Consider the following 26,638-nt stretch of genomic DNA (forward strand, 5'->3'; position numbering starts at 1 on the left):
TACTCATGGATGGTGCAACTGCAGTCCACGAGCAATCCTTTGGCCAGTATGCTGAAAGTCTTACTACAACCTTGATAGACAGATATTACACACTGAACTTAATCCACAGACAGATTTCCCATGCCATATCCACACATGCTACTAATTCTTCCCCATGAATCAGTTGCAAGAGAGCAATGTCCTAGTCACCCTATATCACCCCAGACTGGAACTTAATATTCTTCATCAGGACTTTGACTACCTAGTATTGGGCACGAAAATGAGAAAAGCCGTACCTAAAATCCTTCACACTTCTCAGAATGTGGTATTTCACCACCAACATAATCTACACAATATCCAAGCCCATTCCTAAACCACACCTACTCCCCCAACCCCTTACTCGATGAGTCAGACCTCTGTGGAAGACGTAGGTGGAAGACCTGTACTATATACCAATCCAATGCATCCTACTCAAGTCCTATCACAAGTATATCTCATTCTATCAAAGTAGTGTCACCTCTTAAACTGATGATATACCCCATTACCCTAGCTCCATTCATCTTGCACTCTCACCCTCCTCTCCATAGTCTCCTCCTCCTCTAATCCATCATCCTTCCCAATCTACCTCTTAGCATCATTGTATGTTGCACATACCTCCCCCTGCCCATGGCCAATATGAGCTCTTGAGTGCCAATGTGCCAGCTGTCTCTTCCTCACAGCCATCAGTCACTCCTCGTCACCCTTCCTTCTGCTCCCCACATCCTTTCTCCCACTCCACTTCATTCTAAACAATACCTCTTCCAAAAGAAAGAAAGCTGAGTTGTTACCTTTACTGCTTACATTATCTATTATTCTTTATGTTGTTATATTTATTTAGCATGAAACAAACAGTAAAGTAATGTCCACATTCGCATCATCTGCATGTCTGTGGTTGCACCACCACTCAAATGTACTTTAATTTGTCACAGCAGTAGACATAAAATACAAAGTGTACAACTTTGTTTCCGCCGTTTGGCAATAGGTGGCGACAACGGTAAGTAGTGGTCGAAAGAAACAGATCACAGACGTCAGGCAGTTAGATTGGACCTTGGTCAACATAACCTCAATCACACATTAGTCGAGTTGTGTCTGCATCATAAAGTTATTCTTGATTGAAAATGTCAGTTTACGAGCCTAATTCTCATCATTTGCGGGAGGTGTTACTGTTTTGTTTCAATATGAAGGAAACAGTGGCCGAGTCTCATCGAATGCTCTCAAGTACATATGGTAAGGATGCTATTAGTGAAAGAACATGTCGTGAGTGGTTTCAACACTTAAAGAACGGTGATTTTAACATCGTAGACCGGCATAGTGGTGGAAGAGAAAATGTTTTAGAAGGTGCAGAATTGGAGACATTGCTGAGTGAAGACTTGTGGCAAACTCGAGAAGAATTGGCACAATTAGTGAGAGTGACACAGTTAGACATTTCAAAATGTCTCAAGGCTATGGGCACGATTCAGAAAGAAGGAACTTTGTTCCCGTGCAAGCTGAAACCGAGACATTGAATGGCATTTGTGTGTTTGTGAACAGTTGTTTCAGAGGCAAAAACGGAAGGGATTTATGAAATGCACTGTGACCGGGGACGAAAAATGGGTTCATTGTGATAACCCTAAACACTAAAAATCATGGGGACATCCCCGCCATGCTTCCACATCGACGGCCGAACCGAATATTCACAGCTCCAAGATCATGCTCTGCATTTGGTGAGACCAGCTTGGCGTCGTGTACTATGAGGTGTTAAAACTACGTGAAACAATCACAGATGCTCATTATTGAATGCAATTAATGCATTTGAGCAGAGCATTAAAAGACAAATGGCAGCAATACAGCAAAAGCCACAATAATGTGATTTTGCAGCATGACAATGCTAGACGCTTGCAAAAAGAGGTCAAAACGTACTTGGAAACATTAAAATGGGAAGTCATACCCCACCTGCCATATTCTCCAGACATTGCTCCCTCTATCACCTGTTTAGATCAATGGCACATGGCCTGGCTGACAAACACTTCCGATCTCATGAAGAAGTCACATATTGGATCAATTTGTGAATCGCTTCAAAATATGAACAATTTTTTCAACACAGGATTCTTACACTGCCCCAAAAATGGGAGAAAGTAGTGGCCAGCGATACTTTGAATGATACATGTGTAACCAATTTCTTTCATTAAAGCCTCAAATGTTGGGGAAAAACGGCGGAAGTAAAGTTTTACACCTTGTCAGTTATCTGGATAAAAAGTTCTTGTACTACTTTAAAATCTCCATTTTGTGTTTCCACATTCAATCACACCATAATAGTTGATGACTCATTGCATTCATGTGATGCCATGTACTTAGTCTTCACTAGATAGTACTAGAAATCAGCTGGTGTGACAACAAGTGAACTTCATTCAAAATAATGCTGATGAAAAGGAGGCACTCCAAGGAGGAGATGTATTGTGATATGATGGAAAAGTTGAACAGTTCTAAATTTTGAAGTAAAATAATGACTTTTATCCAATAAATGTAATTTAAGACTGCTACTTTGAAAAATTCAATTGCTTCTGATTGATAATTTAACGACAGACAACCTGATGATAAAAGTGTGATTATTACAACATATGGTTGTGTGGTAACATTGGTTCATTCTGTGTTGTATGCTAAATAAATATAATTACTGATTTAACCACCTCCACCGATCTGGATAGCATTTATTAAAATTAAATGTCTAAAAACTACTAACACCTTTGTGAAGGTTCCATAAAAGCCTACTGAGTACACACAAAATATGGTTATTACATGAAACAGAGCAGAAGGGAATACCAATGGTACTGGTCCTGTAACACTGAAGATCTCTGAAATTTGTAAAGAAAAGAGCATAATATTCACTCCATGCAAACAATTTTGAGAAATCAAATATGTACATTAGCACATAGAATAGTTTCAACACTTTAACAAATCATGTGTTATCTTCAGAGATAAATGTCATCATATGTTGTAGAATCCTACAATTGCATATATTGTGGCAATTATATTGCCTCTGTACATATTATAAATACCACACATCAAATGCTACACAATGCAGCAAATAGCAGCAGCTGCAATCTTATCTACATACAAAGCAGTGAAAACATATTAGCAAGCTCAGAGCTAATGTAACATGCCACATGTTATTAAACACAATGATTCTCTAATTTAAGGAACATTATGAGGAAAGAATTGTAAAAGTAGTCTGTATAATCTTGGAACTAAGGCAAACGAGCATGCAGGGCCATAACTTCTCTCAGTTGTGAGTTGGGAACCACTACAGCATTAATGTGGCTCTTACTCAGCATGCAAGAACACACCATGCAAACACACACCATGCACCACACTGATAAGACATAAATAAAAATTATCATGCACAGTTAGTAGAATGAAGTATTATGAACAATGCAAAGCAGTACCAAAGATTCTGTTCCATCACTGTCTTCCTGAGGCCCCTGTGCTGGAGGACTATCTTGTGGTTTGCTATTCTTTGCCACACAGTCACCTCCTTGAATCATTGGCAGGTTCAGCCAGGTGCGAAGCTTTAGAGGACTCACTTTCTTACTGATGTGAATTGGAAATGGATATGGAAAGGTTTGTTTAGTAGGAGGAAACTAAAATAAAACAAAAACCACAAGACTCAACCAAATTAAATGTTAAAAAACATACAGGAGAAAGAAGACACTGAAACAAAAAATAGAACATAAATAACTATGAAATTTATGATCTAGAGACAGTCATATGAAGAGTATTACCCAATATCACTGCAGTCACACACATCACACTTCTCTCACCAGACAAATGAAAACAAATGTGCATGCATGCATGCAGGCCCCCCCCCCCCCCACACACACACACACACACACACACACACACACAGAGAGAGAGAGAGAGAGAGAGAGAGAGAGAATGTTCAATTAAAAATGAAATACAAGTGACAAGGAAAGTGGAGAAGTCTGGAAAAAAATCACCAAGTATTTACATGCATGTATTAAAATTAAAAGTCAATAACAATAGTGAACAAAGCCTGGTTTTCAATCAATGTCTACTGATTAATCCATGGTAAATGCACTGGCATTAGCTAAAACCGCACAAGCCAAGTCTGCTGCTATCTTAGTTTGCATGTTAAAATGTATTCTCACATGAGAATTACATGTGTGCAAATTGATTGTGTATGTGTGGGGACAGAGGATGTGGCAAGAACTATACTTCAGTTCATATACCTTCTTATTTACTTGATCCTTTAATTTTATACTATACAGATGTACAACATGTAGGACAACTAGAGTATTTATGCTTAGAACAAGGCACAAATATAAAAATAAATTATATGCACAGTTAACCATAGAGTACCTGGTATTCCAAGTACACTTTTTTTTTTTCAGGAATTAAATTTTGTGTCGAGAGAATGTGTCATATAGGAAAAGGAATTCTGTCTTCAGATACTCATAAACAAAATAAAAGTGTGTTTCAATAGCATTTCCTCTACATTATTCCTAAAACTACTATTTTGTTTCTGACGGATACACACAGTTTGTTAATTTTTCATGATTCTCTCCCCCTCCCCCACCCATGATTTCTGTTCAATCTTTGGCTCACCAAATGAAGATATACCTAGTTTCATATGTTGTAATTCCATATTTCTCCAATTGGCAATATATTTAGTTCTTTTATCATAGGTTTGGGGGTCAATCAAATTGGTACTATCTTCATTATTTTTATTAGCCTCCACTTCATCTACTGCAAATCACTGAAGTGTGTGGCAGACGGTACGTAGCACTGTACTGTGCAAATAACTGTGGTGGGTGTGGCAGAGGGTACATGCCACTGTACTACTTATTAGGGAATCTCTCTGTTCCATTCATGCATGGAACGCAGAATGAATGACTGCTTGAATATCTTTGCACATACTGTAGTAGCATAATCTTGTCTTCAGGGTACCTATGGGACTGATATTTAGGGAGCTGGATTTTTCACTTAACACTAGTTCTTGAAATTTTGTAACCGGGCTTTGGCAGGAACTTGGCATCTATCTTAATGTTGTTCATAATTTTATATAACACTGTTGGAGAACAGAGCTCTTTATTGTCATAAAATTATTTAAGAACAGTCTTGATCACAGCCAATGTTAAATTATGACCAGTTTCAGCCTTTTAATTATGGATGATCATCATCAGAGTTTGGACCACCTATATGATGGGGCCAGGCGCCATCATCGTCATCCAGATGGTGCAACCTGTGACCATTTGTGCTGCCCTTTTTTAAATGCATTCACTCCCATGTTAGTCCTATTTGGTATGGGGTCTCTCTCACTTTGGCAATATTCTAACATGGATAACAAGTGTTTTATACACAATTTCCTTTCTGGACTGATTGAATTTTCCCAGGATACTACCAATGTACCAATGAACCACAGACTGACATTTGCTTCACCTATGACAGACTGAGACCGTTTCACTTCATATCCCTACAATTTGCTCACTCTCCTATTTGTACAAGTTGGCCAATTTCAATTGTGACTCACTGATATTGTAGCCAAAAGCTACTATGTTTATATGTTTTGGGGAGTAAACCATTTTATATTTCTGAACATTTGAAGTTTGTCGTCAATCTTTGCACAATTTGGAAATCTGTCTGAATATTTGTGCAGATTTTTTTCTAACAGTACTTCATTAAAGATACGTAACTATCATCTCCAAACAGTTTTGATGTAATTATTAACACTGTCTGCCATATCACTGATATACAATATGAACAGTAAGGGTTCCAATACAGTTCCATGGGACATGCGTGACATTACTAATCTGTCAACGACTGTTCTTCCTAGGTAACATGCTGTGTCCTCCCTAGAAAGATATTCTGAATCCAGTCACTAATTTCATCCTATACCACATAAATCACAATTTCCTTATTAAGTGTTGCTGTGGTACAGAGTCAAATGCTTTTAGAAATCAAGAAAAATTATATCTAGCCAACCGCCTTGATCCATGGCTTTCAGGATGTTATGTGACAAATGCTCAAGTTGGTTTTTATATAGACTATGTTTTTTGGAATTCATGCTGGTTGGCATGGAGAAGGTTGTTCTGTTCAAGATATCTCATTATGTCCGAGTTCAGGATATATTCTAAGAAGTTACAGCAAATTGATGTCAAAGACACTGGACAGTAGTTTCGTGGATCACTGCTGCTACATTTCCTTATAAGGTGGGTGCGTGAGCTCTGTCTCTCTTCCACCTAAAGTATATTAGTCAAAGAGGGGCTAATTCAATTGTAAATTCCATGTAGAATATGATATGGACCTTTGTTTAATTTTTGAAATTCCAGCTGTTTCTAAATTCCACTATTGTCTTTGCTGTGGTGCTAGAATTAAGGTAAGGCAGTACTCCTAAATTTTCCACTGTAAAGATGCCTTGAGTTCAGCGTTTCCGCTTCTCATCTGCTACCATCAATTTCAGTTCCTGTGTCATCTATGAGTCTCTAGACACTCACTTTGGCACTGCTCACAGCCTTTACATACAACCAGAATTTCTTTCATTTTGTAACAGATCTTTTTCTAAGCTTCTGCTGTGGTACTCCTTGAAGGTTTCACACGTTTGCACATCAAAGATAGGCAAGTATTTCTCATTTGGGATCTCTCAATCTGTAGCTATGATCCCTATTACATTTATTGTGCAGTTATTGTTTCCTGACAAGTTCTCTTTACACATACTGTACAGCATGCGGGGAGCCCTCCCATCCTGAAAAAATTCTACTAGGTACTTATCTATCCTGTGCTTTATAAACTATACTTGTAAACATTGGCAACAGTTTCTGAATATACTGCAGGACAGAGCTAAATGTTTTAGGTTCCTCTTTGAGATATGACATTTAGTTTACTGATCATGTTGATATTTCTACTTGTTTTAGGTGTCCTTTCTACTTTGTAATCGTTATTGCTAAAACTGCCTCACTATCTGTGATACTACCTTCAACATTGACATTCTCAAAGGGCATCAAGAATATTTGTTGCCATTAGATCTCAATACATTTTACACTATGAGCAGGCTTTCAAACTTTATGTTCCTGGTTGTTTTCAGAGAAAGCATGTAGTACTGTTTCAGAAGATGTCTTGTAAGGCCCACCACTTAAACTGTAATTATTCCAAATGATGATCAGATGACTGAAGTCTCCTCCAGTGATGACTGTGTGACTGGGTAACATACCATTGTTACCTGACTAAAAGATGACCCTGAGTGTAAGTTTTTGAAGAGGATCCTTGAGTATTTTTTTATTTTAAACATATTTTGGCTAATCCAATTTACAAACAGCTTTATTGATGTAAATTGCCTAAAATAAAAAATTAACTCTTTATATTGTAAACACTTGTGGTGTTTTCTTACATTATATGATACTAGAGATGCAAGTAGTTTTTTGGTGAACTACATGGAAAGCTGTATACTGGTGTTTTGCACCATAACTGAAGCACTACCATTATCATAGTCGTCACACACCAGCTCGTACTCGCTTTGAATTCAGAGACACAGGCACTTGGAAAATTCCACTGTCTCCCCACGGTCTTCCTTTGGATAATTTCTTCAGTAATAGGGATGATTTGGTCAGTGAACAACACATACCAGAATGTACAGATCCCCAGTAGATATAGAGCAAAGGTTTTATTAACAATTGCATAAATAAACTTCACAGATCTTTTGTGACAAGAGGAGGAGATGAAAACTTGAAAATAACAATCAGTTCCTGTTGGTATTGCATCTGTTAAACACTTCTGATCACGTAAATCAAGTTCCTAATATGCACATCAAAAACAGTTTTTCATCACCCCGGTTCCCAGAACTACTGAAGACAGACATTGGTTGTGGATATTGAATCAGAGACCCAGTCCCTTCGACTGTTCAGAGATGTCACTAAACCTGCCTAAAGATGTGAACAACCATGCATGAGCAGCGCCTATTAGACGGAGGGGGTCCGACAGCAGATCAGTTCCAGTCATTCCACCACGAAGGAGGTTCATGGCTTGTGTTGTCTGTTCTTCAACCATGTCTAGATGATCAATACTGCAGCTCAATCGTGTCCGCATTGTTACTTCATGCCAGGAAGAGCTCTCAAGAAGGGACGTGTCCAGGCGTCTCGGAGTGAATCAAAGCAATGTTGTTCAGACATGGAGGAGATACAGAGAGACAGGAACTGTCGACGACATGCCTTGCTCAGGCCACCCAAGGGCTACTACTGCAGTGGATGACCGCTATCTACAGATTGTGGCTCGAAGGAACCCTGACAGCAACACCACCATGTTCAATGATGCTGTTCGTGCAGTCACAGGATGTTGTGTTATGATTCAAACCGTGCGCAATAGGCTACATGATGCGCAACTTCACTCCCAACGTCCATCTTTGCAACCATGACACCATGCAGTGTGGTACAGATGTGCCCAACAACATGCCGAATGGACCAATCAGGATTGGCATCACATTCTTTTCATCGATGAGTGTCACATATGCCCTCAACCAGACAATTGTCAGAGACGTGTTTGGAGGTAACCCGGTCAGACTAAACACCTTAGGCACACTGTCCAACGAGTGCAGCATGGTGGTGGTTCCCTGCTGTTTTGGGGTGGCACTATGTGGGGCTGATGTACACCACTGGTGGTCATGTAGGGCACTGTAACGGCTGAATGATACGTGAATGCCATCCTCAGACCGATAGTGCAACCATATTGGCAGGATATTAGTGAGGCATTCATCTTCATGGACGAAAATTTGCACCCCCATTGTGCACATCTTGTGAATGACTTCCTTCAGGATAACATCTCTCAACTAGAGTGGCCAGCATGTTCTCCATAGATGAACCCTATCGAACATACCTAGGATCAATTGAAAAGGGCTGTATACGGACAACGTGACCCACCAACCACTCTGAGGGATCTACACCGCCTCGCTGTTGAGAAGTGGGACAATCTGGACCAACAGTGTCTTGATGAACTTGTTGACAGTATGCCATGACGAATGCATGCGTGCATCAATGCGAGAGGACGTGCTACTGGGTATTAGAGGTATCGGTGTGTACAGCAATCTGGGCCACCACCTCTGAAGGTCTCGCTGTATGGTGGTAGAACATGCAATGTGTGGTTATAATGAGCAATAAAAAGGGTGGAAATGATGTTTATGTTCATCTCTATTCCAATTTTCTGTGCAGGTTCCGGAACTCTCGTAACCGAGATGATGCAATACTTTTTTGAGGTGTGTAGTTTGTCTTGATGAGTAACTAGTTCAAAGAAGAATGGCAGAGAGTCTAAGTTTGAAGTCTCCAAACACAATCACCGTAATAAGTCGAGATAACCACAGTCTAGGGGGCCCAGAGCGTTGAGAGGCCAAGTATCTCCATAGCCAGAGCGAAGACTGTTGACAGCTCAACGTGTCTCCTGAAGGTGACAATCCCACACTGGCTAGCTGGTTGCAACTTAGTCCAAGGTCCATGATGGAACTGCAGCCAATGGACACTTCACAGAGTCAGTGACTGACGAACTGCTAGGCCAATTGGTGTGGTAAGCCCTGAGTGCACTCCCACAGTGAACTGCCATTTCGAGGCTGAGCTGGCGTATATATGGTCACGGTACAAGGACATGACACCATAGAGGTAAACCAATACCTTAGAGTGCACTGCCGCAGTGATGAATGCATGCTCTGTTGACAAGCCTCTTGTGGTGGCTGCTGGAGATTCCGAGGATAAGTCTGTTTGTGGTTGGTGTCCAGAAAGTTTACTAACATGCAATGTGAGTGCGGACTGATGTTTGGCTTGCAGGTGCTTGTCCTGGTTGCAATGGATAATACTTTAAGCTTGCAAGTATGCTGGATGCAAGTGTGTGTGTGGTTGTTCACTGGTTGGCAGGTAGCCTAGACAGCATCACAGGAAGCCTTTGCCTTGTTTCTCTTGCTCCTACTAAATGACATTCAGCTAAAGGTTATGAAAGCTTTCCTGATTTGGTCCCCTACACATTTATCATGTAGAACTGGTGATATCTAATTTATTGTTCTTCATCTGATGTCAACTACAAAAACCCATTTCTGCGATATCAAATCTTCTTCCTGCTGCAAAGTTGATTGTGGCACATTTTTCATGAATAACCATTATCGGTGATTTAAAATTGGTGTCCTACCACCTGCATGAAGCAACTGAACTGCACCTACAACTCCATATTTCTGAACAGTCACAACTGCAAATTGCATCCATTATGAGCCACTGCAGTTTCCTACAAGCCTCTTGTCTCCGTAGTGCTGAACTGACAAAAATCTGACTACTTTGGACCAACAATGCACTTCATCATTTATTGCCAACTTTGAAAATCAAGTGCTGTTCTAGAGCTGTTTTACAACCTTAAATTTCATTTACTGTGTCACATTTTGAGTGTCCTGTGTGAATGTATTTATGTTAGTACAAATGTGTACCGAGTATCTGTCCACTTGTAAAGTCAGTTAAGTTTTGACTATATTTAAATTCAGGTTAGTTACAGTTTAAATGTGGTAGATGGATTGCATTCCCACAGTTGGCAGCACTACAAAATTTATTGCCTGCTTGCCACTACCCTCCCAACATTTGCCCAAAATTGTGCCACTGCACCCCATCTCACCCCACCCTTCTAAAATCATCAAATTAAATCTGTATGTGACCTCAAGTACTAAACTTCATCTGCAAATGTAAGCTGACCCTGTATTTTTCAAATGACAAATTGGGAAGAAAGCTCATCTTACAGTCAGGTAAATATGGTATGTAGTGTAAGGAGCTGAGGTTCTCTCTAAAATTATCAGTTATATATGGGGGCAAGTGTCTTAGTTGACAGTAAGACAAAATTGTAAGTGTACGTCCACAGTTGGTACGGAATCTTGCCCAAACGATATAACATGCGAAAGAAAATTTGTCTGTGAACAGCTAACAGCTTCCCAGAAAGGAATACCATGTGTTCATGTTTAGTAAGCAAGTGCTTGACACAGGGTTTTCAGTATTTACATTACTTTACTGACTGAGGATTCTGAATACATACCACCCCCCCCCCCCCCCCAACATTACTCAACTTTTTTTCCAGCAGTTCCTTTCTGTAGCGATCAAAGTGAAGTTGTACAATCAACCTGCACTCCCAAAAAATTTGTCTCTCTCACTCATTCAGTTTCTTTGCCACCAATTAAGTGTTGCATGAATGGATAGGAGAGCTCATGACTTCTTTTACTTTATTTTACCAACAGTTTATTCTTGTGTAGCTAGGAAAGGAGTCTATCAATTGGTGTCAATCTTTTGTATCAACTGCAGAGATGAGTCAGATTTTATGAGCATATTTGTGTTGACATCTGCTGACAAAAAAAGAGAAGTATCCGTGAGGTTTAGTGGAAGATCACTGATGAAACAGTATGAAAAGGAGAGGGCCCAGCATTGAGAATTTTCAGAATCCTCAGCTCATTAGGAGTTTGTTAAATAATTGGAACCGCCATTCTGCACCACATCCGGTGCCATCTGATCCTAACTGCTTTAGAAATAGAGAGATTAATGATATCGAAAGCCTTACTTAGGTCAATGAAAAGTCCAGCAGGGAACTCCTTTTGACTGAATGATTTAAGGTTTTGGTCTGTGAAACTGGAAAGTGCACCATTAACAATCCTGTTTTAACAGAATCCAAATATGTTTGGTCACAATAAAGGCTGTTTTTCATGCCAGATGACCTTTTCAATTACCTTAGATATAGCTTGCAGTATCAAAATAGGTCAGTTACTATTTATATTAAGACTGTTCACTTTCTTGAAAAGCAGAATTACCTTCGAGGTCTTCAATATTTCTTTGAAATACCTACTACTTACTGAACTTTTTGTAACAATTTCAACAAACATTTTTTTAATAATCTAGGATACCCTCAACTCTACGTAAGTAAGATGATTTTGTGGCTCTAAAGAATTTTAATATCTTTTGCTCAGTTACTGGGGTCAGTAAAATTGAGGTGCCTGTTGTTGGGAGTATAGTTTTGTACAATTCTTCTGGTATTGGCAATTACTGAAAACTGCTGTTAAATAATCCACACATATTTGAGACCCAAGTTTTATGCAGAATGTACCATGTTCAAATAACCTGTAGGAATTCAGCTGGATGAAGTTGTTGACGACCACTGATACTTCGACAGGTGAGCACCCTGGCTGGGCACTGCTTCATGCTCGCAGTCTGACTGGGAATTTCATTCTGAAATGCCCGGCATTTGGTGAAATCCGAATGTTGCCATGGCTTGGAGTCATGTTCTGTGATAAATCTCACTGAGAAAGCTTTTGATGGTGCAGTTTTATCCATGCTAGGGAAAGGTTTAAATTTTGCACCGACATCCAAGCATTTCCCAGTGGTTTATTTTTATTACTTTTATTGAACAGGCTGTTTTTAAACTACCTCCTGAGACTTCAGAGTAGGCTAGGAGGGAGGCAAGTTGTGTGCTGAATGTGGCATGTCCACCCAAGAGTAACATAAGCAGCAGCACAGTGGGCTGCTTCATATTCACTTAGAGTTGACGCAGAGATTGGTATTTTACCCATGATCACAGGCAATGCTATAGATTTTCTGGAAAAGCAGGATTACATTCAAAAGATGCAGTGTTTACTATCCAATTTGGTGTACTACACAACTGGTTCTCACCTCATAAAAATGTTGAGAGAAAGACTAACGACTTCCTGAAGAGAAGTTCCATGTCACAGGAGACAATCAAGAGTCTTAATACTTATTATGCTGTTCCCCCAAGGTTAAATGGCCTTCTCAAGATACACAAAGAAGGAGTTCCTCTTCATCCAATTGTGAGTACCATTGGTGCTCTGACGTATCATGTAGCAAAATACCTTGCTACTCTGTTGAGCCCACTAGTTGACAAGTGTTAGCATCACTTAAAAAACTAGGCAGATTTATGTTGAATAGAGGGAATGTGTTTGAATGACTCTGATATTCTAGTAATGTCTGATGGGGTCTCTCTCTCTCTCTCTCTCTCTCTCTCTCTCTCTCTCTCTCTCTCTCTCCACTCTTGTTCCTCTGTCTCGTTCATTACAGTTAATCGAGGTTAGGTTTGGTGTTTAATTAATGAACCTATTTTGACATTTGTGTACTTCCACTTACTTTTTATTCAATGACCAGTACTGTGGGTAGACAGATGGAGTTTTGATGGGAAGCCCGTTGTCACCTATTACTGCAAATTTGTTTATGGAAGACTTTGAAGAACGTGCCTTGGTGTCAGCAGCTTTGAAACCTGTATGTTTTTTTGCAGATATGGATATGATACTTTTGTTGTTAGGTCTCCTGGCAGTGAGAATCTAAATGACTTTTTAGAACATTTGAATTCAATTCAACTGAATATTCATTTAACGATGAAGGTGGGAAAGGGTGGCTGCCTTCCCTCCCTTGATGTGTCAGTTAGGAGGAAGGCTGATGGTTCATTGAGCCATGCTGGTTAGAGGAAGCCTACTAGTGCTGACAGTTGTCACAGTCTGGCTCAATGTGAAGGGGTACTTTGCACCTGGGTTCATAGGGCCACATCACGTCAGGCCCTGACAGTTCGTCAGTTGAGTTAAACCAATAACATGTCACCTTTCATCAGAAAGAAACCATGCACTGGGTGAGTGGTGATGGTAACCGAGTTGGCACCAAGGTCTACAGTCTTTCTGCCTTATACAAGCAGTAAGTTCAACAAGATTGATCAAATTTTGAGGAAATATGATGTGAAATGTGTTTTCTGACCTCCATCTAAGATTCGGGTCCTTTTTGGCTCTGTCAAGGATAATCGTGTTTATGTAAGACAGGTGTCTGTAGTGATCCTTGCAGCTGTGCCTCGTCATATGGGTCAGACTGTCAGGACCGTGGAGGATCGGTGTACTGATGATTTATTTTCCCAGAATTGATATGCAAACAGAGGCATTAAATTCACTTTCAAAGAAATTACTCAGTGCAGTTTTGTCTTGAAAATGACAGGGTGGTCAACTATCGAAAAATCGGCAGATATTGATATCGTCATCCCACTACATTCCGACAAGGTATTTGAAATTCACACACATGTTTCATCTGAAGTTTCTGTTGAATTCAGCCAGAGGCATTCAGTTGTGTCCTACTTGACTTTGATTACTATGGTACCACTGACAACTTCGCAGAGGTCTTTATATTAAGTAAGTTTGCAATATATCAATGGTTTGGATCTACTTTGCTTTTCACATGACAGTGTCAATCTTTTTCACTTTTGAAAGTGCCTTTGAAAATTTGGGTCACAGTTTGTTTTGCTTTCTATGTACAGTTTTTGAGATGATTATTCCCTTAGTGATTTACCATTATGTCCTTTAATGCTTTTCCATACATCTTGCAAGAGCAAAGGCAGTTTTAAAATACTGACCTATGCTACCAATAAATACTTCTCTCCTTTTCTTTGTGTGTCACTACCTTGATAAATGTTTACCCATGCAATACTGTAAAATGCTGGACCAATGTTATATTACAGTATTAGATGTGGTTGACATATTGGTTCAATTCTCTGCAATATGGTGCAGTTTACAACAAAGAAGAATATTATAAAAAGGGGATCTTCATTTGTATATCTACAATTTTATGAACATAGAATATGTTCATTGACTTCTTTTTTGTTTATTGGCAAAAGCTTTACCTGCCACAAATTTGTGCTTCCTTTTTGTCCATCTTATACTTGACACCAACACACTGTCACTCAGATGTGCAATTCGGGTACTGTGAAATGGCGAGTTAAAAGACTATTGTTGCTATGTACTGCACTGTAACTATACTTGAACATCACGAACTGTTTGCAAATGTAGTAAAATTGGAAGAAAGGATAGATATTAATGCAGCCTCACAACAGTTTATGTTATTAATTACTTGACACCAGCTCGTATTAGTTAACACACCCATCAGTATGCTGTCCTTTACTGACTGATTGTGCAGTAATTGCGTATCTGAAACACCTGAACAGCTTATTTAATGTACATATAAAGCATTCTATACATGTTTGTAACTTTGTAAAGGTGACAGGAATACTTCATAAAACTTAAGAACTGGGCACGAGCTCCTGATCAATAATGACAAATTTTATACTTTTTGTTAATACTCACCATGACTATCTTCCCAACAAAAGTTTGATCAAACAACACAAAATATTTGTATTAACTGATTAATAATTTTCCAATAACTTGTTTCTGTTTATGGTATGTTACTAGCAAAAGAACTTCTGCAAGAATTTAATATGAGCACAAAGGTAGAGTGGGGAGGGGGAGGGTGCATGTATTATTATTAACACAAAATGGGCTACAAGAAACACTAGCTACTTACACATATATTATGCTGTTGAAAGCAAAGGCATTAGATGGCAGTAGTGTAACACTTGTAACTTAATGGTCTGTGTAAAAAATGAGAACTGTACATATATAGAAGATTAGACATAATGTATGACCCAGAAATGTTGTTTATGGGGAGGGTTCAAATGGCGACTCTGAGCACTATGGGACTTAACATCTGAGGTCATCATTCCCCAAGAACTTAAACCTAACTAGCCTGTGCGGCTGTTTGCTGATGATGCTGTGGTGTATGGGAAGGTGTTGTCGTTGAGTGACTGTAGGAGGATACAAGATGACTTGGACAGGATTTGTGATTGGTGTAAAGAATGGCAGCTAACTCTAAACATAGATAAATGTAAATTAATGCAGATGAATAGGAAAAAGAATCCCGTAATGTTTGAATAAGTAGTGTAGCGCTTGACACAGTCACGTCGATTAAATATTTGGGCGTAACATTGCAGAGCGATATGAAGCGGGACAAGCATGTAATGGCAGTTGCGGGGAAGGCTGATAGTCGTCTTCGGTTCATTGGTAGAATTTTGGGAAGATGTGGTTCATCTGTAAAGGAGACCACTTATAAAACACTAATGCGACCTATTCTTGAGTATTGCTCGAGTGTTTAGGATCCCTATCAGGTCACATTGAGGGAGGACATAGAAGCAATAAAGAGGCGGGCTGTTAGATTTGTTACTGGTAGGTTTGATCATCACACAAGTGTTACAGAAATGCTTCAATAACTCAGGTGGGAGTCTCTGGAGGAAAGGAGGCGTTCTTTTTGTGAATCGCTACTGAGGAAATTTAGAGAACCAGCATTTGAGGCTGACTGCAGTACAATTTTACTGCCGCCAACTTATATTTCGTGGAAAGACCACAAAGATAAGAGAGATTAGGGCTCGTACAGAGGCATATTTTTCCCTCGTTCTGTTTGGGAGTGGAACAGGGAGAGAAGATGCTAGTTGTGGTACAAGGTACCCTCCGCCACGCACCGTATGGTGGATTGCTGAGTATGTATATAGATGTAGATGTAGAACCTAAGGACATCACACACATCCATGCCCGAGGCAGGATTCGAACCTGCGACCGTAGCGGTCGCACGGTTCCAGACTGAAGCGCCTAGAACTGCTCGGCAATACCGGCCGGCTTTACGGGCAGGTTCACCATAAATGTAATATATAAAGGCTTGTACAATTCTAAAGTAACCTACTGGCCAAGAAGAGGTGGTTATCATTTTCCTAGACTTAGAAATGGGAATTTTTATGACTGGCTGTAGAAAATATGGTAACAATGTGTTCTTCATGGTTGACATTAAATGCCAGATACCAATATAAATGACTCAGCATTTGTGTGAAGTTTAAAATAATTAGAGATGAACTCCTTTCACATTCATATCGTGAGCCTAAAATAATGCCATCCCACCTTTCAAGTGTGAATTGTGTTCTGGAGTGACAGAATTTTTTTTATTAATAGAAAAAGGAACTTGTACACAAAGAAGACTAAAGTTGAGTATGTGACACTTTATAATGGCAAAGACGCTGCCTGACCAAAAAAGTGAGGTGCTGAGAAGATATGGTCAAATTTCCTTGTAACTTCGTATATGTACACATTTTCGGTGGGTATGTAAATAATAAGAGTCTCTGTTCTCTGTGACATGTACAACAGCCACCAGAGTGCATTAATGTTGTTTCTGTTTACAGTTGCAGGTTTGGTAGAACACAAAAATGGCATAAACAATGATAGATGATGCGTGTTCACTGTGAAGGACATATATCCAGTGTCTCTGTGTTCCCACTAACATACATCACTAAAAAACCTGTCTTGATCTGGAAGAGCATTATAAAGTTTTGGTTTCACACCATATGGTGACATACTTGTCACTGTTCAATGGCAAGGTACTGCCTGTATCTTTACTAATGCTACTTAAACCCAGGATTAACCTATGACAAAATTCTTTTCAGTGTTTAGACAATTCAGAATTAAAGACAGCCCTGCCATTTACATTCAGTAAAAATAGCCTGTTCATAACTGATGATAAAATGTAATACCTAACTATATCTTTGACATAAAACTAGATTAACAATATTACATTGGACAGTTACTGCATAAATTATATAAAGCAATATAATGTTAAAAAGAGCTTGTAAACCTAAATGAATAGTGTCCACATAATAAACAAAGGCATATTTACAGTTGTTAGATTTTATATTTCATGCAGGAACTGCTTGAAAATGAGCTATGCACATTTCCAGAAGGGGAAAAATAACATGATAAAAAATAAATTGCAGCTCTGCTGGAACATATGTATAAAAATTATTTCATTAAATAAAGATGTTACTTCATTTTCTATTTATGAACACTGTCAGTCAACATTATTTTTACATGAGAAGTGATTAACTAAATAGATGCTAATAAATGTTATTAATACATTATAACCTCTATAAATGAATGAAAGTGGGAAGAACTCCCAATACCAACTGAGAAACAGAAAATTTTCTCAATAAGTAAACAATCTTTATATCAATTAAATGGCATACTCAAGCTACTGTCCCTATCTTTATTCCACAGAACAATCTATCTTCTATAGGGTTACAAAAATGGGAAAAAAATCTAATGTTTTGAATGTAAATGACCTGTCAACAGAAACCAATGATAAGGTGATTACATAAGGGATTCAAAATTGGATGTTCTCATATTTGAAAATAATATATTTAATATAGCATTTTAAATCCTTTGGCAGAAAGAAAGGAAGCAACATTACTGTGTAAGTCAATGATTAAGTTATTGAGACTGTGCACACAAGCCCAAATATATCAAACATGGCGAGGAATTGGGTCATGTCCTTTACAAAGGATTATCCTAGCATTTTCCCCAACTGATTCAGGAAAACAATGGAAAACCTACATTTAGTGGGCCAAAGAGGGACTTAAGCTTCCACTAAATCCTCTGGGGCATCATGCACATTTGCCATCTACCAGGCACAACATGTGTGAGTTTTGTTATGAATTTATGTGCATACATTTTGTTTAAGCAAAAATTATTACAAGCAGCATTGTGAGGAAAACAGCATCATGGCAAGTAAAAGACATTAAAATTAATTATTTAGTCATCCAGTGCAATATTGCTTGGAACTTACCTGTTTGTGGGCAAACCTCAAGTTCCTCATATCTTTGCAGAAAACTTCTATTCCATAGGAATTTTCACCCCTACTGGAAGCTCCTCCAACCTTTTCAATGCGGCTGACCTGTAATTTTACATACACAGATTGAACAGAATTGTACCAATGACATTTAAGTAGATCATAACTGTGGTACTGTACCTAGTAATCTCTGACCATGTATGCTATCAAGAAAATTATATCCAGGAAGTACACAGTTATTTCTGAATGTTCTCTGTATGCCTGGCCAGACAAGGGTCAAACTGATTTACCATTAACACATCATCCCATCAACCTTTAACACTGTCTTACACTTTCTTGTACATACCTTAAATTGCACTGATAAGATCAATAAATCACTTCTGTCACCTGAAATACCACTAGCTCCAATGATAAAAGTTTCTCCAAATGAAATGAGGGGAGGAAATGGACGGGAGATTAAAATTCATTAGTCCTTGTGTAGATAAGAACCTTGAGAATAAACTTATGCACAAAGTTCAATTAGTATTTACAGACTCTTATCAAATTTTTTTCTCATTAGAGAAACAGTTTTTGTAAATAGTTTAAGTGCACCCACACAATTTCAGCTCACTATTCTTCAGTGTACGCAATTCTTACAAAATTTTCCTTCACGTTTCATAAATTTTAAGTAGTTTCTGTCCTTTGTGAGGGATAGTGGCAGCCTCGGGGATATGAGTACATAAATTAATCCAACTTCAACCACCAGAATGCAAACCTGTGTTATATAATGCAGAAGTTTTCGCCATGCAGTTAATATCTGAAATACTATGAGGTATTTTCAAAAAGTGAGAGTAATACAAAATATATACTTGTTATTGAAAGTCTTTTATTGGTGGTTTTAGTTTCCTAAAAACCTACTTCAGTGTTCCACATGATTGCTCTTCACTTCTAAGCACTTTTCGTAATAATGCACTACCTTCTTCAACCCCACTGCATGGGAGTCTCTGCTTGGGAATTTAACCACTTTGGCGAAGTTGAACTGAATTGCATTGCTACATTGGCTGTTTTGATTCTGCTTTGGTGTAGGACATCCACGTCTTTTCGCCCATAACAATGCAGTAAAGAAAATCTTTTGCATTTTGCCAACAACAGTCAAGATCCACTCCTCTATTAGACATTCTTTGCTCTACATGCCTTGTCACGGTCCACGCGGCTTCCCCCATCAGAGGTTCGAGTCCTCCCTCGGGCATAGGTGTGTGTGTGTGTGTGTGTGTGTGTGTGTGTGTGTGTGTGTGTGTGTGTGTGTGTGTGTGTGTGTGTGTGTGGGTGGGTGGGCGCGCGCGCGCGCGCGCGCTGTCCTTCGTGTAAGTTAGACCTAGTAGTGTGTAAGCTTAAGGACTGATGACCTCAGCAGTTTGGTCCCATAAGACCTTACCACAAATTTCCTTTTTTTTTTTGCATACAATCTATAGTACTTCTAGTATCTACCTTACACACAATTTGCGGTACCCGAGTTTTTCATGACAACTGTATTACTTTTGGTACATATAACATGAGGAAAGTCATCAGCCTGAGCACCTCCATCAATCACTGATCATATCATGGTTGTTGGTCCACTTGTTGAAAAATTTCGTTGGTCTGAATAATGGACCTGCCGCTCAGCTTTCCAACACTTTTAAAATCAACATAATTGTCTAACCTTTCCATCACTCACCGATGTAGGTTCATAAATTCAGCATAACTTCTGGTGAATCTCTATACAAAAAACTTTTTAAAAATATAATCAAATTACAGCACATACTTCGCAACTGGCAGAACCAATAACTTTCAAATTTCCATTGGTGTTTGCTTTCACTGACACACAAATAACTTTTATTTCTTATTAACAATCAAGACGACAGCTTGTGTGTCTTCACGAACGATCTATAGATGGTGCCACATATGTGCAACTTCGTTCTGAGCCTACAACATCCACACACGAGGTAGGTTCCAAGAGTTTATGGCCTGACCACATTTTTAAAGTTGTAAAAATAAAATAATGATGATATTTTTCAATTTAATCACACTTTACTTCAATACACTTTTCACACCCGTGAATTAATGGAATTAACAACTCTATAACTTTTAAAAATGTAATCAGATTCTTTATTGGCAAACTGTCCCATTACAGCAGCTTTCACTACTTCATCTTATCTCTTTTTTCTAAGAGCTTTCTTCTTTTTGGAGAAGAGGTATTAGTCACTTGAGGCTTGATCTGGACTACAGGGTGAGTGGTCAATCTCCTGGAAGCCGCATTCCTTTACTGCAGCCTTAGCAATTTCCACCACGTGCACCAGCACATTGTCATAGAGAGGATGAACACCATGTGACACAACTTTCCTTGCCTTTTTAGTATGATGGAGTCAGGTAATTTGTGCAGAAGTGAAGCTTAGTTTTATGCATTCACAGTGGCATTCCCTTCTTTGAAATCAACTACGAGAATTCCTCTGGAATCCCAGAAGATTGTTGCCATGAACTCCTTTGTGGACTGAGTGACCTTTGCCTTTCTTGGTGGAGCTTCACCTGGTTTACACCATTCGAGAGTGTCTTTTTTCGACATAGGATCATAATAAAGAAATGTAGTTTCATCCCCTGTAACAATGGATTCCAGTCTTCTTTCTGGTTGCCACTTCAAAGCTCCAAAAACTTGGTTTAACAAGTGACGCACTGCTCCTTCTGCACTGCAGAGAGAAGTCTGGGCACCCACTGTACACTGACCTTTTTCATGTGCAAATGATCACCCATGATCTGGGAAAGGTTGTTTTAGATAACCCTAACCTTGCTACAATTTCCTTGAGTTTCAACTGCCTGTCACTCACAACTTCACTTTCAACAATAGTGATGGTTTCCTCAGTCACCAATTCAACAGGTCAAGCAACATGTACATCATCATCAATGCTCTCTCCACCTAGACTAAACTGTTTAGACCATTCCTTTACTGTGGAAAATGAAGGGAAAACATCACCATAAACACCATCCAAATGGACTTTTATTTCGGCTGGTGCAAGCAATTCTTTTGTCAGGAACTTTTATCACTGCACGTTACTCGATTTGATCCATTGAAGCACACAACGTCTTACTTGAATGAGTGTCACCATTCGATGGAAACTAGTAGCTGGCTGCAATTCATGTGTCCATCTACTGACAGATGTTGCCAGCTCCCCTCCAAGGTGTTTTAACATTCTTGCTGGTATTTAAGGTCAGGCTGGAAACTTATGGAACCTACCTCGTATTATAGAAGTGCACGTATTTATGTTCCACATATCTTACAAAATAACTTTAGTGATTTAAATCACATTTAGTACACATATCACAAATCACTTACTGTCTGGAAAGAGCCACTGTGAGTGGGGAGTGGGGGGGGGGGGAGGGAGGGAACAACATACCTCTCAAAGGGGCAAGGATACATGTGAAAAAGCAGCATAGCACATGACACGAAAATTCATCCAGTATTTGAGGATGACAGCACTTAGTGAATTGAAAACAAATTTATACATATTTTCAAACTTTTATGAGACACTTTCTCGCTGACACCCACCACAAAATGATGTGATGAAGAAAGTTTATCGCTTACGACATTTTCCCCTGTTCATACAGCAAACTGTCGCAACAGGAATTACTTTATAATTTATTACTTCTTTATTAATAATTCTGTTCGCATTGCATTTTGCAGACAGTATTCACATATACCATTGAAAGTATCTGCAAAAATATATCACTGTGCAACACATAGTTCAGCAGATATGATGTCAAACACTAAGCTCCACGGAAAAAAAAATTGCAGGGAGAAATTTGCTAGAGATACAAGTGAACTACATGGGCAAATTTGTGTGAAATATGTTGAATTTATGTGACATGCATATGTCGGCAAAGCCGTGGGTAGAGAGCTCTTCCTAAACCCCTCGATCGATGTCAACCAAATTTGGTACACTTATTACTTACCATTTGGAAAGAGATACTGTGGGGGTAAGAACCAGCATCCTCCTATTGGGGTTGGGGTGATAAGCCTGTCAGACACAGCAAAGGTCCTGTAGCAAAATGGGCTACTGCTCTTTATATCTCCTCTATTTTCTCTATCAATCCTGTTTGGTACATATTCCAGACTGATGAGTAATATTCAGTATCAGTCAAACAAGTGTTTTGTAAGCCACTTCCTCTGGTGGGGGACTGTATTTCAAGAGGATTTTTCCAATGAATCTCAATTATGGCATCCATCTTACTTGTGACTAATTTTATGTGGTCGTTCCTGTTCAAATCGCCTGTACACATACTGTTAGACATTTTATGGAAGTAACTACTTCAAGTGACTGTTCTCCAATCATGTAATCACACAACAAAGGATCTTTCTATGTCTATGTATTTGCAATATGTTACATTTGTTTATGTTGAGAGTCAACTGCCACTCCCTGCACCAAGCGTCAATCCTCTGCATTCCTGCAGTTCACTACAATTTTCTACCATTCTTCTGTTGAGCAATTTCAGTTGCTTTTCTATCCATTGATAGATACCTGTTATTTTGTAATGCGTGTGACTCTTTAAAGGAGGAATTACAGTGAAATCTTCCTGTGAAACACTTATGGAAAACGACTTTCAGTATTTTGGTCTTTCCTGAGTCATCCTCTGTTTAAATACCATTGTGGTCACAGAGTGTCTGGACAGATGGTGTTTATTTATTTACTAATTCAACATTAGACTAAAACTTCTTGCAATTTCCTGTGAATTTTGTAGATAGGATTTTAATTTCAAATTCAGTGGAAGCTTCATGTGTGGCTTTCATTATGTTATTGACTTCATTTTTTGTTTGTTTGTCTGTGAGGCTTTGGCTGCATTTAAATTTGAAGTGAAGATCTCTTTGCTTTTTAGCAGCTTTCTAACATGGTTATCAAACCATGGTGGTCTTTCCATCCCTCACACTTTTGCTCAGCACATACCTGTCTGAAGTGTATTGTATAATGCTCTTAAACATTGTCCACTGTTATTCAACATTGTCAGTGCCGGAGATGAAATTCTCACACTGACCCGTCAGGTAATCTGAAATCTGTCTCTTGTCATTCTTGCTAAACAGAAGGATCTTCTTACCTTTCCATGTATATCAAAAAATGGAAAATCTAGGGTGGAATGTAACGATATTATGAAAAGGAAAGTTTTAGAGCTGCATTCAGTGATACTATTATGGCCTTGAGATCACAGATTCCTTGTTGTATGCTCTGTCGAAAAGTACAGATCTGTTTGTCATCAGCAGGTGTAAGATGTTATCTTGATGAGTTTCTTCTATGATAAACTTCTCAAGATACTTTTCAGATAAGGTAAATGATTGTCTGTCCTTACAACTGCCCTAATCACCCAAGTCTGCCAGTCTACAACTGGTAAGCTGAAATCTCTGTCTAAAACTGTAACATGACCAGGAAATTTAAGTGAAATATTCTCCAAGTTTCCCCTCAGATGTTCCGCCACTACTACTGCAAAGGCAGGGATTCTATAGAAGCATCCGATGCCCATATCTGATCCACTCTTATCTTCACCCAAGTTATTTCACATTCTAAATCTTCATTAATCTCACTAGATTTTATCATTTTTTTATTCCTATAAACATGCCTAAATAATCAATGTATAGCCTATCTTTACAAAATACATTGCAACTGGAATTTAGAATTTGGTTTCAGCCAGAAATCTGTCCCTAGTATTACGAGGCCACTGTTATCATTTATAAGTGAGACTAATTCTGGGACATTTTCATACACACTTCTGTTGTTAACTAATACTACATTAACATTCTGTTTCTCTGATCTGCCATAACAAGTACTACCTTGTTGGACAAAGAATGCACCTTATCGGGCCTGTGGAGGAATTTCTCTACCCTACAAAACCCACTTGTGCTTGCCACATATACTCTGCTACCTTAGTAGCATATAGTGCGTGCCTGACCCATTGGAGGGAGGGGGTGTCCTATATTATTCTATCTGATAATGGAGGTCGAGTAATCGACATCCAAGACAGTCACAGAATTGTCTAAGTTCATGGTTTAAGCCTTCCAATTGGCTTCAAACCAGAGGACTGCGATCAGTGCTGGGAACAATGCTATAAAGCAATAGCTCAGCTTCCACTTCACAAACAAGGCCAGCCATCTTCACCAAATCAGCCAGCCGCACTTAGGAACCGAGAATGGCCTCTGAACCCAACAGCAGGTGACAGTCATGCCATAGGGGACAGCCGTAAGACTGATACGCACTTTTGCATTCTGCCCAGAGATTCACAACACCACCTCTCTTCCCCAATCACCATAAGGTAAGTGTCAACTGGTTAGGATGTGCATATCTGACTGTGCAGTGGCACTGGGGATCCCATGCGACACTACGCATTCCAAATGTGCTGAAGCATCATCTCGGATGCCCCAACACCACTGCAGCCTGAAGCCTGTTGACTATGTCCAACACAATTTCCAACTGTCTAACAAACAGTGGCCAATACACTCTTGTATCAGTGTACAACAGGTGCAGACCCTATCCACATTCCATCAGTCTTTGTCTATATCTCAAGTGATGTAACACTAATCCAAGAAGTGGCTGTGTGAAATCTTAAGTTTTGCTGATATGCTACCTCTAGTCTATGCTACATTAAACAGTCAGTTCACATAAAGATACTGCACTCGGATTTATACAAAAAACTTTAACAAAGTCAGTAAACACTAGGCTAGACAGAAAATACGCTGAGCATATCATGAATCATATACATTTTTTAATATCATTGATGCTGCATCAAAATGCTGATGAGCAAATTATGATTCTATATATATACTGTCTACTAGGCAATTCTTTGTCTGAGAATGGACATAAAGCCTACAATTTCATTTTAACATACTGAACCATCTGCAAAATTATTTTCCATGTAAGTTCTACTTCTGGAAGTGACTACTGTCTGAATGCACACAAAAACTCTGAAAGCATAAAAACAAATATATAGGGTGTGTTGGTTTTTCTCACTCTTCTCATGTACAGCAACTACCCGATTGCACTTCATTTCCACCTTTAAAAGAAAGAAGGAGTAAGATGCTGCGACCCAGGACAACATCACAAGAAGGAAATGTGAAACTCTAAGCAAAGACGTTTTTTGATCCCTTTTACAGCACTCACATCATAGAATATTTGGGTCATGATTCAGATGGTATCATGTTTCAGAAAATGTGGCATTTTCCATTCAGGAGCTACTGTTGCACCAACATCTTCCGAGTGGATTTCACAACCCGTGGGCACTACGGCTAGCCAGCTGCCTGCGTAGTTCTGATGCACGGGCCAGAAATGAACTGAAGTGACACGATTAAGCCACCAGTCTGGTGTAGTGGAGCATCGGTTCACCTCGTGCTGTAATTGTTTTGGTACCTATAATTGCTAGAAGTGTGTCCTAGTCATAATAAAACCTGGATGAGCATGTACAAACACTGCCTGCTCTAGACTAAAATAGAACTGCTTCACATCAGCTGCTGACCCAATATGGATCATCCAGCCTCATCTATAACTAGCCACTGGTCTATGGCCTGCACTTAGACCTTGTATTGCTGGGGCTTCAACTGGTGCCTTTCAGCTTGGGCCTCCATGTTGCCATCAACTGATTCCTGGGTGTCTCCAAGAGGTCTGAGATTTGCAGTTGGTGCCTGGGTACACCTCACCTATTGAGAACTGTGGGCTGACTGTTACACACAAGTCTCTGCTGTGGGTGAGATGCCTGACGTAGCCATGCACTCACCAGGTGGATTCTGCTAAACCTCTACTGCAGCCACCATCATGCCTGCCGCCTTCAAGCTGGTTGCCACCATGCATTGCTCCCCATTTCAATGAGATGAGCTCCACCGCTCCAGGTCAACATGGGCCCACTGAGACACTGATTTTGACAGCCATATGAGTCCCCGGTAAATAAAATATGATGCTGATACCACAGCATTTCTTATTTCACGACCACAGAGATACTGGTTCTTCACACCTGCCACCGAGCACTTTACGATGTTAATGAGTATCGCGGTTCATCCTGGCGCCATAGTACTACCAAATAGGTATGGTGATGTTCAATTAATCTCTATTACATTCAATAATATCTTACACAAAACAGAGAACAAATTTATGGCAAGAACACACATTATCAAGAGA

At 39.3% G+C, this 26,638-nt stretch overlaps 1 protein-coding gene across 2 annotated transcripts in view; it reads right to left on the reverse strand.

Annotated features, from left to right (window-relative positions):
• The window catches only part of LOC126248309 (myotubularin-related protein 2), a 198,558-nt gene that overhangs the window by 114,017 nt on the left and 57,903 nt on the right, over nucleotides 1–26,638 (reverse strand). For both annotated transcript variants that reach the window (XM_049949182.1, XM_049949181.1), the window contains one exon: nucleotides 18,480–18,587. In XM_049949182.1, the coding sequence (XP_049805139.1) occupies nucleotides 18,480–18,587 (108 nt within the window). The remainder of the gene's footprint in view (nucleotides 1–18,479; nucleotides 18,588–26,638) is intronic.

The sequence above is a fragment of the Schistocerca nitens genome, chromosome 3, assembly GCF_023898315.1.
Source record: "Schistocerca nitens isolate TAMUIC-IGC-003100 chromosome 3, iqSchNite1.1, whole genome shotgun sequence".
In the NCBI taxonomy this organism is placed as follows: Eukaryota; Metazoa; Arthropoda; class Insecta; order Orthoptera; family Acrididae; genus Schistocerca; species Schistocerca nitens.